We start from the raw sequence: 16565 nt of genomic DNA, 5'->3' as shown, positions 1-16565 counted from the left end.
TTTTTCTTCAGTTTATTCCCTCTGTCACTATTTTTGATTTCTGTATTCTTTTTCTTGTCTATACGTTCATCTGATTTGGGAAGGGGAAGCACAGAACAGTGGGACAAAGGGTGAACCAATTCAGCAGTGAAGCCTACTGGACATTATTGGAAATCAACTATACAATTTGGGGGTGGGGGAGAAACAAAGGAAGTTGGGAGAGGAAAATCTAGGAGAGAATGAGGGTCAGGGTGACACTGTTCAAAAGGAAATGTACTCATCACCTGACTTATGTAACTGTAACAACTCTGTACATCAGCTTCACAATAAAAAACTTTTAAATCTTTTAAAAAATAAGGTATCCTAGTAACTTATAAAACTAAAATTATTTTCCCAAAACAAGAAACACAGCTCTACCTTACAGAAAAACAGTAGCAAAAAAGAGGAACGAATTCAAGAGACTAATCTAATATTTATTAAAAGTAAAACTGGAAAAATGCCCAAAGACCACGGCTTCATTTCCCATGGGCAGAAGCTGAAGCTACAGAGCAATCCTAACACTCTCCTCTGTATCCTGCTGCTCGCACAGTGTGTGACTCCATGTAGACAAGAACTGCTGTTACAGTCAACAAGCAGGAACCAAAGCAACTACTACTATCTGGAAAGCTTAGAGGAGACTCTAGAAAGGATGGAAGTCTATCTTGGCTATATCTCAAGAATCTAAGATGCTGGCCTCCAGCTACATGCCCATCTATCTCCCCTCAAGATCAATAAAAATACTGTGCACATAGCTTCCAAGGCAGTGCTAACAGCTATTGCTAACACTACTTAATGTTAACATGGTAGAATTAAAGCTCCTCAATCTTCAGACTCAAAACTACAGCAATTCCATATCTTCCCCAAATTACTCTCTGTGGTTGAGGCATTAATTTTAAAGGCTTTTCCAGTAGGTAACACAGAAAAGCTAATTAAACAAAAAACTACATTAGGAGTATCTGCCATTTTTACTCCATGAATGAGAAGATTCTGATAACATAACACTACTCTCTCAAAAAGAGAATAAGAGGGGGCTGGGGATATGGCAAGAGTGGCAAGAGTGCTTACCTTGTATACATGAAGCCCTGGGTTCAATTCCCCAGAACCACATATATAGAAAACGGCCAGTAGTGGCGCTGTGGCTCAAGTGGCAGAGTGCTAGCCTTGAGCAAAAAGAAGCCAGGGACAGTGCTCAGGCCCTGAGTCCAAGCCCCAGGACTGGCAAAAAATAAAAATAAAAAAAAAAGAGAGAGAAAGAGAGAGAAAAAAAAAAGAGATCAGGAAGAAGGTGAGAGAAGTGGGGAGGCAAAAAACTACAGAGAAACCCTGAAGAAGAAAAAAATAGCAGCAAGAAGTTCCAACTGAGTCTCCAGTTCCCTGATTGGGGGAGAGGAAGATAAAGACACTTTGACAAGGTAAAACAGATGAGCTATTGACAGACTGCCAAGTTTAATGGTAGAAAAACCCACACATCAGCAACCCTTAATCCCAGAACAGGGATATGTGAGGTAGCAACTGCTCTGGAGTCAAGAAACTAGCATTGGCAAAGACAAGTATTCTCTCTCATTCTCAGAGGGAAACAATATGACATCAACTTGAAAGAATGCCTTTTCTTGGAAACAGTTAGTCTGGAGGTCTGGAAAAAGGAGCAATCATGGCTCCAGGAGTCACAGGACACCTTGCCATAGAATCTGGGTACAAATCAGTCATAAAAGGTGGTTAAGAAGAATGTCCAGGGGGCTGGGGATATGGCCTAGTGGCAAGAGAGCTTGCCTCGTATACATGAGGCCCTGGGTTCGATTCCCCAGCACCACATATACAGAAAACGGCCAGAAGTGGCGCTGTGGCTCAAGTGGCAGAGTGCTAGCCTTGAGCAAAAGGAAGCCAGGGACAGTGCTCAGGCCCTGAGCCCAAGGCCCAGGACTGGCCAAAAAAAAAAAAAAAAAAAGAAGAATGTCCAGGGGCTGGGAATATGGCCTAGTGGCAAAAGTATGCCACTTGCCTCATATACATGAAGCCCTTGGGTTCGATTCCTCAGCACCACATATATAGAAAAGGCCAGAAGTGGTGCTGTGGCTCAAGTGGTAGAGTGCTAGCCTTGAGCAAAAAGAAGCCAGAGAGGGTGCTCAGACCCTGAGTCCAAGGCCCAGTACTGGCAAAAAAAAAAAAAAAGAAGAAGAAGAAGAAGAAGAAGAATATCCAACGCGACCCCACAGCAAATTTTAAACTACAGGAAGTTACATCGTCAGGTTAGATGCCAGAGGCAGCAGTTCTGGAACAATGGAGGCTAGAGATCCCCTGCTGAGTCATGCCATAGAGATGCTGGTGTGACCGACATTAGAAGAACCTATCACAGAGCACAGTTGAGGCTTAAAACACTTGGCAGAGGCCCCATCAGAGGCAGCTAGAACCTTGATGGCATCAGTGTAGCAGTTGAACATACCTCTACTCCCTGATCAGGAGAGAATCCAATCTCCTGAGGTCACAGCAATGAGAGCTTTGAGTCTGAGGCTTGCAAAGTACTTACTTGCCCAGAGCCTGTCTCCTGGCTCAACATGCTGACTGCTAAATAGGGCAGACCTTTCCCACCCAGCCCTAAATTATGATTTACACAGTCTCACCTTACTCCCCCGAGAAGTAGGTATGGACAGACAAGAGAGAGAGAAAGAGAGGAAGAGGAAGAGGAAGAGAGACACAACTGAAGCCAAGCACTATATATATACACACATATATATGTATATATGTAGAAAGAGAGAGAGAGAGAAACAAAAAATCAACTTGAAATGTTCAAAATGAAAAGGTCTGCTGGCTGGCTAACCTTTATTTGCTAAGAAGCAAATAATACAATGCTGAATTAACTCTTTACGAGTTTTTCTTTGCCATATATGATTTTTCTGAATTTTTTTTTACCTGAATATAATTCTTATATCAATTAAAATTACCCTTTTTAAAGGATATTAGTATTAACAAAGTTGCCAAGCCTGGAGCTATAGTTCAGCAATAGAACACATGCTTATTAGTGTACACAAGTCCCTGGGTTGAATAGGCAGCATCAACAAATAAAAATAAACAAGTGGACAACCACTACCACTACATAGTTCCAGAATGTTTTCATCAGCTCAAAAGAAATCTCATTACCACGAGCAGTCACTCCTTACCCCCTCGCATTGTGATCACTTGTTTCTAATATACAGATGATTCTAACAATACTTATATAAGTACTCTTCTAGCTTTTTTACTATTGCAGAACTAGGGTTTGAACTCAAGGTCTCACTCTTTTTTTTTTTTTTTGGCCAGTCCTGGGGCTTGGACTCAGGGCCTGAGCACTGTCCCTGGCTTCTTCTTGCTCAAGGCTAGCACTCTGCCACTTGAGCCACAGCGCCACTTCTGGCCATTTTCTGTATATGTGGTGCTGGGGAATCAAACCTAGGGCCTCATGTATACGAGGCAAGCACTCTAGCCACTAGGCCATATCCCCAGCCCCAAGGTCTCACTCTTATTAGGTAGTGACTCTATCTCTTGAGCCATGAGTCTAGCAACAATAATACTCTTAACTCTAATCTTATACCTTAAAGCCAAAATTTTATTTTCCCCAAAATTGAGAGAAATGGGGATTCCTTTTTTTTTTTCTGTACTGTCATGAGGCTTGAACTCTAGATCTGGGCGCTGTTCCTGAGCTCTTCAGCTCAAGGCTAGTTCCCTACCACTTGAACCACAGAGTCACTTCTAGTTTTCTGGTAGTTAATTGAAGATAAGTGTCTCACAAACTTTCCTGCCCAGGCTGGCTTAGAACTGCTATCTTCAGATCTCAGCCTCCTAAGTAGCTAAGATTACAGGCATGAGCTACCAGTACCAGGTGAAATTAAGATTCTTATTTCCCATAACCTTAATAGGAAAATGTAGTTTAACACAGCAACTGACTAAGGTATTACTTTTGATTATAAAACAAAAACTCTTACCAAAAAGTGATCATACATGCTTACTCACCTCACTTTGGGACAACCAAAAACATATTCTCTATTTTTTTAATTGAAAACTATGTAGAAATGCACAGAAGAGCACACCTTACTAAGTTTCCTAAATTTGAATACAGCTGGGTGCCAGTGGCTTGCCTATCATCCTACTCAGGAGGCCATGATCTGAGGATTGATATTCAAAGCCAGCCCAGGCAGACAAATCAGTAAGAGTTTTATCTCCAATTAATGAGCAAAACGTTGGACCTGGAAGCATAATTCAAGTAGCAGCCACTTTGGTTCTTGTGCCTGCCATGAATCAAAGAGCCAAGAGAGCTCAAAGTCCTAGTATAGGCATCAAAACAAAAAAATTTAATATATGTAATTATAAATAGCACCCACATCAAGAAACAGAAGCCACCACCACTCCCTCTTAATCACTCACACACTGTCTTGATTTGTAACAGCACAGATTACTTTTGCCTGTGTTTACACTTTATAAATGGAAGCATATGTAGGCAGCATAGGAAACTTTCATATTAAAATTCTATGCCTAATATTACTCACCATAATCTTCTTGTACAAAGCCATGATATTGTCGTCATCAAATGGTAGAAATCCACACATAAGTACATAGAAGAGTATGCCCATGCTCCAAACATCTGCCTGGGGGCAAGGGGGGGGAACTCATTAGAAAATAGAGAGAAGCTGGGAAAATATAGCTTATGCCACTTATCCTACTTAGGAGGCTAAGATCTGAAGATTGTGGTTCAAAAGCCAGCCCAGACAGGAAAGTCCATGAGACTCTTATCTCCAATTAATCACACACACACAAAAAAGTCACAAGTAGAACTGTGCCTCAAGGGGCAGACCATTTACCCAGGGGCAGAAAAATTCAGGGACAACACCTGGGCCCTAAATTCAAGCCCTAAGACTATCACAAAAAAAAAAAAAAAAAAGAAGAAGAACCACAAATTTTCACAAACCTAGACTAATGCTTAGAGACTGTGTCATTCAATTTGTTCATTCTACAGGCAAGGAACATGAAGCCCAGAAAGGATGACTTATTGAAAGTCAGCCAATGGCAGGCCACCAAGGAAAGCATCCTGGTTCATTTCTGGTTCAGTACACTCTGGCTACACACTAATACATGACAGAAGATAATTTCCAGTTAGCTGGGCTAAATTGGGCATAATAAGGAAATGAGGCCAGGTCTCTGCTTCTGAAAGGCAATTCTACGTGGTTACTAAAGGTTTACATTATATATTAGTATATAAACAGGTATGGGGGTGTGAAAACAACTTGATGACCTGGAAAATGTGACTAAGCTGCACTGCTAAATCCTCTCTAGGTACAGAAATCTTAATAATATGCAATGATTGGCTTTTCAAGTATAAGGCTAGAAATTAGCCTACCAGCACAAACAGCCTTACAAATTGTAAAATCCAAAAGGAGTTTAACCTTTACATGAGATATCTAGGTGCCCTATGAGTCCTAAGCAGTAACTATTTAGTCAAGCAGCATTTGGCCTGGGTCAAAATTAGAAATCATAGCTCCCTACACTCATTTTATTCTTAGGAATCATTTTTTTGTTTGGTTTTGGTTTTTTTTTGCCAGTCCTGGAGCTTGAACTCAGGGCCTGAGCACTGGCACTGGCTTCTTTTTGCTCAAGGCTAGCACTCTGCCACTTGAGCCACAGCTCCACTTCCGGCTTTTTCTATATACATGGTGTTGAGGAATCGAACCCAGGACTTCATGTATACGAGATGAGCATTTTACCACTAGGCCATATTCCCAGCCCCGCTCTTAGGAAATTTTTAAGAGATAAGAAAAATAGTCATTTTTGAAGGGAACAAAGGTATGGACAGTTAAAATAACTTAGGCAGCACTGCACATTTAGATAGTACCTAAACTAATAACTCAGGTAATTCAGACCTGTCTACAGAATCATACCAAATTGCTAGAATTCCATTATAATACCTAAAGTGAATAATTTGCTTTTTAAGCCAATACTTGATTTTTGTTTCAAGTCGTAGATCAGAAATTAACCACTTACGTCTGAGAGATGTGACTATTTCTTCTATAAATAAGGGCATGATGGTTCCATACTCAAGGCAAGGATATTAAATTCAAAACAAAGAGGAGGAACAAAAAGGACCAAATATCATCTGAGGTCAAGAAAGAGATTATATATGTGGCTATAAACGAAAAAGTTAAGTGGTGGGGTATGGTGATACATGCCTATGTTCTTAGCTACACAGGAGGCAGAGATTGGGAAGATTATGGCTTAAGGCTAGCCCAGGCAAAGAGTGAGACCCAGTTTCTATAAACAAGCCTAGCATGATGCTACATGCCTGTTATCCCAGCCACACAGAAGGCATAGAAAAGAAGATTATGATTCAAGGCCTGGGCAAGAGTATAAAATCATATCTTAAAAATAATTAAAAGTAAAAAGGGCTAAGGATGTTGCTTAAGTGGTAAAGTACCTGCAGCCCAAAGCCCTGGTTTAAATTAAAATTTAAAAACCTAAAAGATGAAAAAAGTAAGAGTAAGACTCCATTAGAAATCTGTGAAGAAAAAGAAATCTACTTGAAAAGAGTAATTTACTTGAAAAGAGAAAAATCTCTATAAATCTAATCTTGAGAGGAGATAAGTATTCTTTGGGTAACTCATTAAGTACCTTTACTTCACCATTTCAAACTAGATGATAACCAGTAAAATTCTAAGCCAAAACAAATGCAAGTAAATCCATAGTTACCAAGTGCCAAATAAAAATAACTAGGGAAAAAAAGGGCTTCAAATTATTTCCTATGAGAAATTACTTAAGAAATTACAGGCTGGGAATATGGCCTAGTGGCAAGAGTGCTTGCCTCATATACAAGAAGCCCTGGGTTCAATTCCTCAGCACCACATATATAGAAAATGGCCAGAAGTGGCACTGTGGCTCAAGTGGCAGAGTACTAGCCTTGAGCAAAAAGAAGCTAGGGACAGTGCTCAGGCCTGGAGTTCAAGGCCCAGGGCTGGAAAAAAGAAAAAAAAAAGAAATTACAAAATTAAATAGTAATATGAAACATGTCTTTAAGGCAGGATCTAAACAATAAATATTAGAATTATCTAAACCATTTTTATAGCTGTTTAAACTCAGGGCCTTGCTCTTGCTAGGCAAGTACTCTACCACGTAAGCCACACTCCTAACCCTTTTTTGTTTTAGTTATTTTTCAGGTCAGCATGGACTAAGAGCCTCCTATTTATGCTTTCCACATAGATGAGATGACAGGAATGTTTCTGCCACTATATCCCACTTTTTAGTGGCTGAAATGAGGTCTCAAAAATATTTTACCCCCAAAACATGATCTTTCCAATTTCTACCGCCAAGTATGTAGGATTACTGGGGTAATAAGCCACTGCTCTGGGCCTAAATGGCTTATTTTTAAATGAAGGTTCTTAAAGTCTCCCCTTAAAGAATAAACCCAAGGGACTGGGAATGTGGCTTAGTGGTAGAGTGCTTGCCTAGCATACATGAAGCCCCGAGTTCGATTCCTCAGTACCACATAAACAGAAAAAGCCAGAAGTGGTGCTGTGGCGCAAGTGGCAGAGTGCATGCCTTGAGCAAAAGAAGCTCAGGGACAGTGCCTAGGCCCTGAGCCCCAGGACTGACAAAAAATCTCCAGAGATATCTGAAAAGTGTCCCAGATGATTTCTTGGTATACTAAGTTAACTAGAGTCATAGAAGGATGAAAAGCCAAACTAACGCAAATAAGAAGAGGGATGGGGGCTGGGAATATGGCCTAGTGGGAAGTGCTTGCCTAATATACATGTAGCCCTGAGTTCCATTCCTCAGCACCACATATATAGAAAAGGCCAGAAGTGGCGCTGTGGCTCAAGAGGTAGAGTGCTAGCCTTGAGCAAAAAGAAGCCAGGGCCAGTGCTCAGGCCCTGAGTTCAAGCTCCAGGACTGGCCAAAAAAGGGGGGAAGAGGAGGAATGCAGTCATAATATTCAATGCATATCCAATGAAACTAGGAAGGGGTTGAGCTAAGAGAGATGGAAGAGAATGATAAAGGGGTGACATCAATCAAGATGAGTACAAATAGGGACTGGGAATATGGCCTAGAGGCAAGAGTGCTTGACTCGCATACATGAAGCCCTGGGTTGGATTCCCCAGCACCACATATATAGAAAATGGCCAGAAGTGGCGCTGTGGCTCAAGTGGCAGAGTGCTAGCCTTGAGCAAAAAGAAGCCAGGACAGTGCTCAGCCCTGAGTCCAAGGCCCAGGACTGGCAAAAAAAAAAAAAAGGATGAGTACAATGATTTATTGAATGGTAACCCCTTTGTACAACTACTTTAAGATAATATACAATTTTAAGAAAAAAGATCACATAGGAAAAAGTCAGATCCATTCAGACCAACAGGGAAGTCATTCTCACCAATCTTCTAGCAATCTAGGGAGTTCAGTCTACTTGTACATTCCTTATCGAAGACTAGATGGAACAACAGAAAAAGAGCTTCTCTTAGTTCAAATCTTGAACTAGCTGTGCGACTCTGCAATCATACCTAATCTGGACCTGAGTTTTTCTGCTTTTTTACCCTTACAGAATGGGATAATGGAATTTACTTCATAGGAATATAAAATGGTGTAACCACTATGATAAATAGTATGAAAGTTACTGAAAAAAAATTAAAAATAGAATTACCAGCAATTCCACTTTTCACTTATATACAAAGGATGAAAAAGAGGCTCTCAAAGAGATATTCAGGGCTGGGGATATGGCCTAGTGGCAAGAGTGCCTGCCTCATATACATGAGGCCCTGGGTTCGATTCCCCAGCACCACATATACAGAAAATGGCCAGAAGTGGCGCTGTGGCTCAAGTGGCAGAGTGCTAGCCTTGAGCAAAAAGAAGCCAGGGACAGTGCTCAGGCCCTGAGTCCAAGCCCCAGGACTGGCAAAAAAATAAAATAAAATAAAAGAGATATTCACACAACTACATTCCTATAGCATTATTCACAACAGCTAGAAGCCAACTCAAGTGTCTATCAACATGAATAAATGAACAAAATATTGCATATACATACAATGGAATATTATTTAGCCTTAAAAGAGATTCTGACTTATGTTAAAAAAAAAAACAAGCCTTAAAGACACACTAAGTGAAATAAGCTAGTCGCAAAAAGACAAAGGTCATAAAATTCTATTTCTATTACACAGGAAGTAGACAGACAATAGCTAGGGGAATGGAGTAGGCAGGAATGTAGACTTATTGTTTAGGGTGTAGAATTTTCAGTCTGCAAGATGAAAAGAACTGTGGAGGCTCATTGCATAACAATGTGACTGCAATACCACTTGATTATTCACTTAAAATGGTCAGTTAACATAGGAAATTGTATGTTATGTGTATTTAACAATTAAAAATAAAATGTGAGCTGAGATGGAGCACTTGTCCAGATTGTGTGAGTATGGCCCTCAGTATTATCACCAATTCTGGGGGAGATAAGAAGTATCTAGTATGATTATGATCATGATAAACTTTCACAACAGTGACTGTTCATTCTCTTTTCTATAATGAACTAAGAAGGTCACAGTATTACCTCTGTGGTATTTTTGCCAAAAATGTATAGCATAAACCCAATCATAATGGAGTACTAAACTCAAATTGAGACTATAAAAACAAGTAACTGAAAAATATTACAGTTAAGGAAAACAGAATCTAAGGAAGCTTTCCAGATAAAGAATATTAAAGATACATACGAACTACATGAAATGTGTGATCTGGACTAGGAGAAAATAAGATATCACTGGTACAAGAAATGCCATTTCAGTATGGATATGAGTTAAATATTAAATCCTGACTTGGATAACTAAAGTTATGAATGGTTATGAAAGGCCTTGTTTATAGAAATGTATGTGTTTTGTATAAAGAGATATGACATTTCCAGTTCAAAAATATGTGCATATGTATGTATATATTCAAAAAATAAAGCAAAGAAAGAAAATATAAATAACTGAATTTGAACAAAAATAAATCCAAATTCTTCATTCTATTTTACATTCTAAATATGAAATCCTATCAAAATTAGAGGTCACTTGTTATCTAATAACAAGTTAAATCCTATCTTTTCATGCCACCAAGTGTATAACTAATACTTCCCAAAGTCTCTCCCACATAGCACTAGTTTCAGAAGATGTTCTGCATGAAAAATATACTTGGTAGGAAGCCAAAATCAGGACTAGTTGCTACTTGTGGTATATCCCTGCCCAAAAGATCAAACTGTACCAGAGCATATAAAAGATTTGGAGATGTCCTAAAATAAGAAAACTGTTCAGCCCAGAACTTCCTGAGCTTTGACAATTCAGTGGTTTGAGGATTTTTTTGTTTTGTTTTCACTTTAGGACCTTAACATTAGCAACACTAGTACTCCAGAGAAGAGGAGCTAGCCAACTTGAAGCCACAGGTAGTAGAAAGAGAGTACGCTCCCGCCTTCTGAACACGGATGTTTACGCAGGACTTCTAGCCTGAGAGCCAGTTATAGACAAAGGGTAGGTTTGTTCTAATCAAGACCAAAGATGTCAGGCCAAGGTGGCACTCGATCTAGACTATCCTGTTCAAACTACAGCACTGTGTGCGTGCGTGTGTGTGTGTGTGTGTGTGTGTGTATATGTGTCTGTGTACATACATACATATATCCACACAAGAAATACATTCCAAGAAATACATTCCTGCTTTGAAACGTATGCCTTTTATCTAGCCAATGGTAGTGCACACCAATAATCTTAGCACTCAAGAGACAGAGGGAGGATAATTGTGAATTTGAGAACATCTTAGGCTATATGGCAAGACCCTATTCTTCCCCCCTCCCTCAAAAAAAAATCTATATATATCAGGTACTGGTGGCTCATACCTAAATCCTAGCCACTCGGGAGGCTGAGATCTGAGGATCACAGTTCAAAGCCAGTCTAGGCAAAAAAAAAAAAAAAGTCCATGAGACTCTTAAATCCAATTAACCATCAGAAAACCAAAAGTGGAACTGTGGCTCAAAGTGGTAGCGTGCCAGCCTTAAGCAGAAAAGCTCAGGAACAGTGCCCAGGCCCTGAGTTCAAGCCCCACAATCAACAACAACAGTAAAAAAAATCTGTATGTTATGTTTAACATAAGTGATTTACTCTATTAGTTTATAATAAACTCCTTACTTAACTAAATTATTTCTTATTGTAATGTTATATCCCCAATATACAGTGTGATTCATTATAGGTCTCTAATAAATGGATGTTGACTACATACTGAGTTAATCAATGAATTATTACCTCTGATCCAAGATATGATTTGCCTTGTATTAACTCAGGGGCTGCATAAGCAAGACTCCCACAGCATGTCTGAAGATGGTAATCCTTATTACCCTGCCAATAAGATAAAAATGAACACTTATCAATTATAGCCCTTAGGAGTATTAAATCTTGGTAAAAACTTTTTGAATACAAAAAGCTAGATAAAGAGACACCCCAAATAATCAGACTTCGGCGGCCAATCCAATAATCTTTGTTTACATGCATACCTGCACAGGTGACTTCTCATTTCCACATTTCCAATACTACTATAACCTGAGGGTGAATAAAACCTTTATCCCACCTGTTGCTGGTAGCCCACACCTGTAATCCTAGCTACTCAGGAGTTTGAGATCTGAGGATCATGGTTCAAAGCTGATCCAAGCAGAAAAGTTTCCATAAGACTCTCATCTCCAATTAACCACTAAAATAAAACCAGAAGTGGTAGTGTGGCTCAAGTGATAGAGCGCCAGCCTTGAGCAGAAAGAAGCTCAGCGATAGCACCTAATCCCTAAGTTCAATCCCCACAACTGACAAAAAAAAAAATTTACCTTTATCCCCTTAGTTCAGTAAAGCCAGGTTCATACTGCCCTAGATATCCATTGCATAACAATCAGCCTAGCATGCATCCAAGTACCCCTGTTTCACAGTCCCGAGTATTCAAGGAAAAAGGATTTTTTCTTTGTAAGTTCCACTAATATCAAATCTTTACAAATACAGAGGAGCTTCTTTTTTTCTTAGTGGGAAGAAAGCAACATGGCACATAGAACAATGCCACGACAAGCTATTTCCTGGACTCAGTTCTAAGAAAAATCACCACCTTGGCTTCAAGAGCTGGTAAAATGAGAAATCTACTCATCCTTCTCTGTTCACACACAGAAACCCAAGATATATTGAAAATGAAGTTTCTGTCTAACTCCTATGTATAGCCCTATCACGAGCAAATGACTTGAGAAACTGTGAAATTTCGTTTACAACGGAAACATGTTGAAAGTGAGCTCTGCACCAAGCTGAGGCAATCCTCTCCCAGGCCACCCTTTTCTTAGGAGTCTAAGCTGAGCTAATGGAAACATTTCCCCTACTGCCTCCTGTATGATTTAACGCAGCTCATCTACTCCAATATGAGCTTGATGTTTTGGTATATCTGGGAATGACAAAATTGCCTTATGGCATTTGCTTCTTAGACACAAGGATCCACTGACAACCTGAAGAATCATGGAAGGAAGAGAATCAAAAAGAATCAGACATTGAACTGAAAAGCAATACCTGCTTCCCCTTGCACCTAACTGATCCTGATGGGGGCAGGAAATAATCAGGGGACTACAAAAGGCTGAGACAAGTCTGTAATTTCAACATTCTTAATGAGTGTAGACAGCTCATTTTAGAAATTCTGAATACCATCATTAGAGAACTCAGGAGGAAGCCTCCAATAGCAGCCACACAGGAGACTGCTGCAGACAGCAAAGCTAGGAAGTTCAAAGTCACCTCACTGAGAAGTTATGCTGGAAAACACCAGCACTTAACTGGAATACAAATTAGGAAAATGCCCAACAGTATAAATTTAGAACTGTATACGGACATTTTCCTTCTTCCTTCGAAAGGAAGATTATCTCACAAAATGTAACTTAGTTCTATAACCATTTGGATAACTTTTACTTGATTCTCAACTCCTATCTAAATGTACAAAGGCATCATCTAGTGGCACCATACTCAAACTGCAAGGACAATTCAATTCATACTGCATGCAATGGCTTCCTGGACCTCAATACTACAAATTTTCTCACAGCTTAACCCTGGAATCTTGAATATGACCAACGCTGCAAGCAATTCTCTCAATTTCGGCTACATATTAGAACCATGTAGAGAATGTACAAAAATGACTGGTGCCAGGGATGAAATTTAACATTCTTCAGAATAGATGCAACCAAGCGCAATAAAAACAAGGTGGAGGGCTGGGATGTACCTCAGTGGCAAAGTGCTTGCCTAGCAAGTACAACATCCTGGGTTCGGTCCCCAGTACCAAAAAGGAAAAGACAAAAAAAAAAAAAAACAAGGTAGAAGCCAGGTGCTCATGGCTTGTGCTCATAATTCTAGCTACTCAGGAGGCTGAGATCTGAGGATGGAAGTTCAAAGCCAGGCCAGACAACCCTTGAGACTCTTATCTCCAATTAACCACCAGAAAACCAGAAGTGGAGCAGTGGCTCAAAGTGGTGAAGCCTTGAGCAAAAAAGCTCAGAGACAGCACCCAGGCCCTGAGTTCAAGCTCTAAGACCAACAAAAACAAAAACAAAATGTGGAAACCAATACAAGATAACACACTATGAGGTACATTTATATAGAAATGAAGGTATTTTAGTATCTACACTTACCTTCGGTTTTGCACAGAGACCAAAGTCAATCAGCTTTAATTTATGATATTCATCAAACAACAAATTTTCCTGGGAAAACAAAGACATTTTGATAACCATATTGTGACTTCCTTATAGGACATCTCACCTATAGCCACTTCTAAAAATGATTGAAGGTTTTTATTTTTGAGAGCTTGGATTAAAAACCAATGAAGAGACAAATATAAAAGAAAAGAGATCAGAACATGGCTTATTGGTAGCGTTGGATCCCCAGTACTACAAAAATAAATAAGTAAAAAGGGGGAAAATAGAATGCTGATAACTATAGCATTTCACCCTCAAGACATACTAGCACAAACCAGTTTGTCTGCTTGTATTTGTAAGCTGTAATTGTTTGCTTCTAAAGGCAAGTTTAACTTTAAACAGTGAGCTCAAATTGAAAAGTTGGGTATAAATAGATGAAAAGGGATAATAATAGCACCCTATCTTATATAAATCTAGGTCTCCAACTCTGATAACAACTCTTCAACTAACCAGCATAAAGCCAAAGTACAGGTGTGATTCAAGTAGTTCACTGCTAGCCATGAGTGAAAAAGCTAAGGGAAAGCACAAAACCCTGAGTTCAAAGCACAGTAGTAACAATAATTGATGCATTAATTAATTAGATCCACATTCACTATTACCCACATTAGTTCACAGCCTACAGACTTAAAAAGTATTCACCTTTTTAGGACTATACCTAGCAAGTATAAAGCCCTGCATTCAAACACTAGTATCACATTAAAAAAAAAAGTATTCACATTTTTATTCAGTCCTCAATAAGTGGAATCTGTAGATTCTATTGAACAGTTCTCTTTTAAAGAGTAGTAAATTTAAAATTAGCATAGGCCTGTAACTCCAGCACTTAGCAAGAGGATAGTGAGATACAAGCCTACCCTGGCTATACAGGAGACACTGCTCAAGAAAAAAGGGAAGAGGGTAGGAAAAGGGCTAAATAAAAAATACTCAATGATCCAGAAATAAAATCCTGATTACAAAGACATTTATAACATCACATAAAATTGACAGATGATTAGAATGAAAATCTATTCCAAAAGGCTACCAAAGTCAAAAGGAAAGAAAAAGGAATATGATATATTCTGACTGGAACAAAAATAGAAGATGGGAAAAAGGAGAAGGGAGCAGAAGCTGAAGAAGTAGGAAAAGGAAGGAGGAGGAAGGGGAAAGGAGGAGGAAGAAGAGAAAAAAGCACAGCAACAGCAAAACTAAGAATTATAAACATATACGGAAATGAAAACACAAGTAGATGCTGTTGAACTCTCAGGTAAACATCTAAATGTAGTACGATCACTTACTGGTTTGAGGTCTCTGTGGGCATAGCCCTGGCTGTGCACATAAGCAACTGCAGATACTATCTGACGAAAGACAACTCGGGTCTCCTCTTCTGAGAGACGATCATGGGAAATTATGTAGTCAAACAGCTCTCCTCCAGGGCAGTACTTAAACAATAACAAGCACACAGATATTGTTACATCATACCAGAAATCACTTCTATGAAAAATAAAATAAAAAATTATACCAAACACTAAACTTAAAAGCAAAGGAACTGCATAAGTATATTAAAAAATATACTCTTGAGAGACTGAGGGAACAGATGACACTATACGAAAGGAAATGTACTCATTACCTGATGCATGTAAATGTACCACTCTGTATATCACCTCTATAATAACAATAAAATTAATTAATAAACTATATATGTATATATGTGTGTACACACACATGCACACACACATATATACATTCTCAGCCAGGTGCCAGTGGCTCACACCTGTAACCCTAGCTACTCAAGAGGCTGAAATGTGAGGATCACAGTTCGAAGCCAGCCAAGGCAGGAAAGTCCAGGAGTCTCTTATCCCAGTTAACTACCCAAAAATCCAAAAGTGGAGCTTTGACTCAAGTGGTAGAACACTAACTGTGACCCAAAAAAGCTCCCAGGCCCTGAGTTCAATCCCTAGGACTGGAACAAACAACAACAACAAACAACAACAAAAAAAAAAAAACACAAAACCCACCCCAAAAAACCCCAAAACTCTCAGGATCAAACAAGGCAATAATTATTCCAGGAATGAGGACAATAACTCTTAACCTAGAACAGTTTTATAACTAATAAACAGAAGAAGAGCCTACTACTATTGTGATTTTAAAAAGCTTACTCAGGGTTTTAAACTTTTATAGCAAAGCACTAAAAACCAAATTAACGTACTCACATTTAGTACAGTATCCTAAAATTAATTTAAAAAAATAATTATTGTCGGTCACTGTCCAAAGACCACCAATTTCCCTTCTGCATCAGGGGCTCAGGTAAACAAGTATCTCAATGGTGAGGAGGAAAGAGGGACCAGAGCACAAAGCTCCAGGCTTCCCATCCAAAGCAACACCACTGCTCTCTGTAAACTAAGTTTTCATTTCAAATTTTATTTCATTGTAGCAAAAAGTATAAATGCACCGCATAGTTCCACTATAGTCCCAGTAGAACTACTTAACATAAAAAAGGAACACATTAATGGTTATATACTGAAGCAGTCTTGTTTAAAAAGCAAAAGACTAGAAATAATTCTTAGTTGTTCATGGTGCTATATAACAAATACCTTACACTAGGAAACTTAATTTTTTTTTGCCAGTGCTGGGGCTTGAACTCAGGGCCTGAGTACTGTCTCTAAGCTTCTTTTGCTCAAGACTAGAACTCTACCACTTAAGCCACAGTGCCACTTCCAGCTTTTTCTGTTTATTTTGTACTGAGGAAATAAACCCAGGGCTTCATGCATGCTAGGCAAGCACTCTACCACTAAGCCGCATTCCCAGTACAGGAAACTTTAAAACAGTAAAAATTTACTGCTCTTAGTCCTGGGGGCTAGAAAGTGTACAC

At 39.2% G+C, this 16565-nt stretch overlaps 1 protein-coding gene across 1 annotated transcript in view; it reads right to left on the bottom strand.

The window, feature by feature from the left end:
- The window catches only part of Melk (maternal embryonic leucine zipper kinase), a 73552-nt gene that overhangs the window by 46061 nt on the left and 10926 nt on the right, over window positions 1–16565 (bottom strand). The window contains exons 5-8 of the mRNA XM_048334376.1: window positions 14992–15135; window positions 13658–13726; window positions 11271–11363; window positions 4536–4634 (exon numbers count right to left, since the gene is read on the bottom strand). Coding sequence (XP_048190333.1) covers window positions 4536–4634; window positions 11271–11363; window positions 13658–13726; window positions 14992–15135 — 405 coding nt within the window. The remainder of the gene's footprint in view (window positions 1–4535; window positions 4635–11270; window positions 11364–13657; window positions 13727–14991; window positions 15136–16565) is intronic.

Source organism: Perognathus longimembris, chromosome 1 (genome assembly GCF_023159225.1).
Source record: "Perognathus longimembris pacificus isolate PPM17 chromosome 1, ASM2315922v1, whole genome shotgun sequence".
Taxonomy (NCBI): domain Eukaryota; kingdom Metazoa; phylum Chordata; class Mammalia; order Rodentia; family Heteromyidae; genus Perognathus; species Perognathus longimembris.
This window is presented reverse-complemented; position numbering and strand designations above follow the sequence as displayed.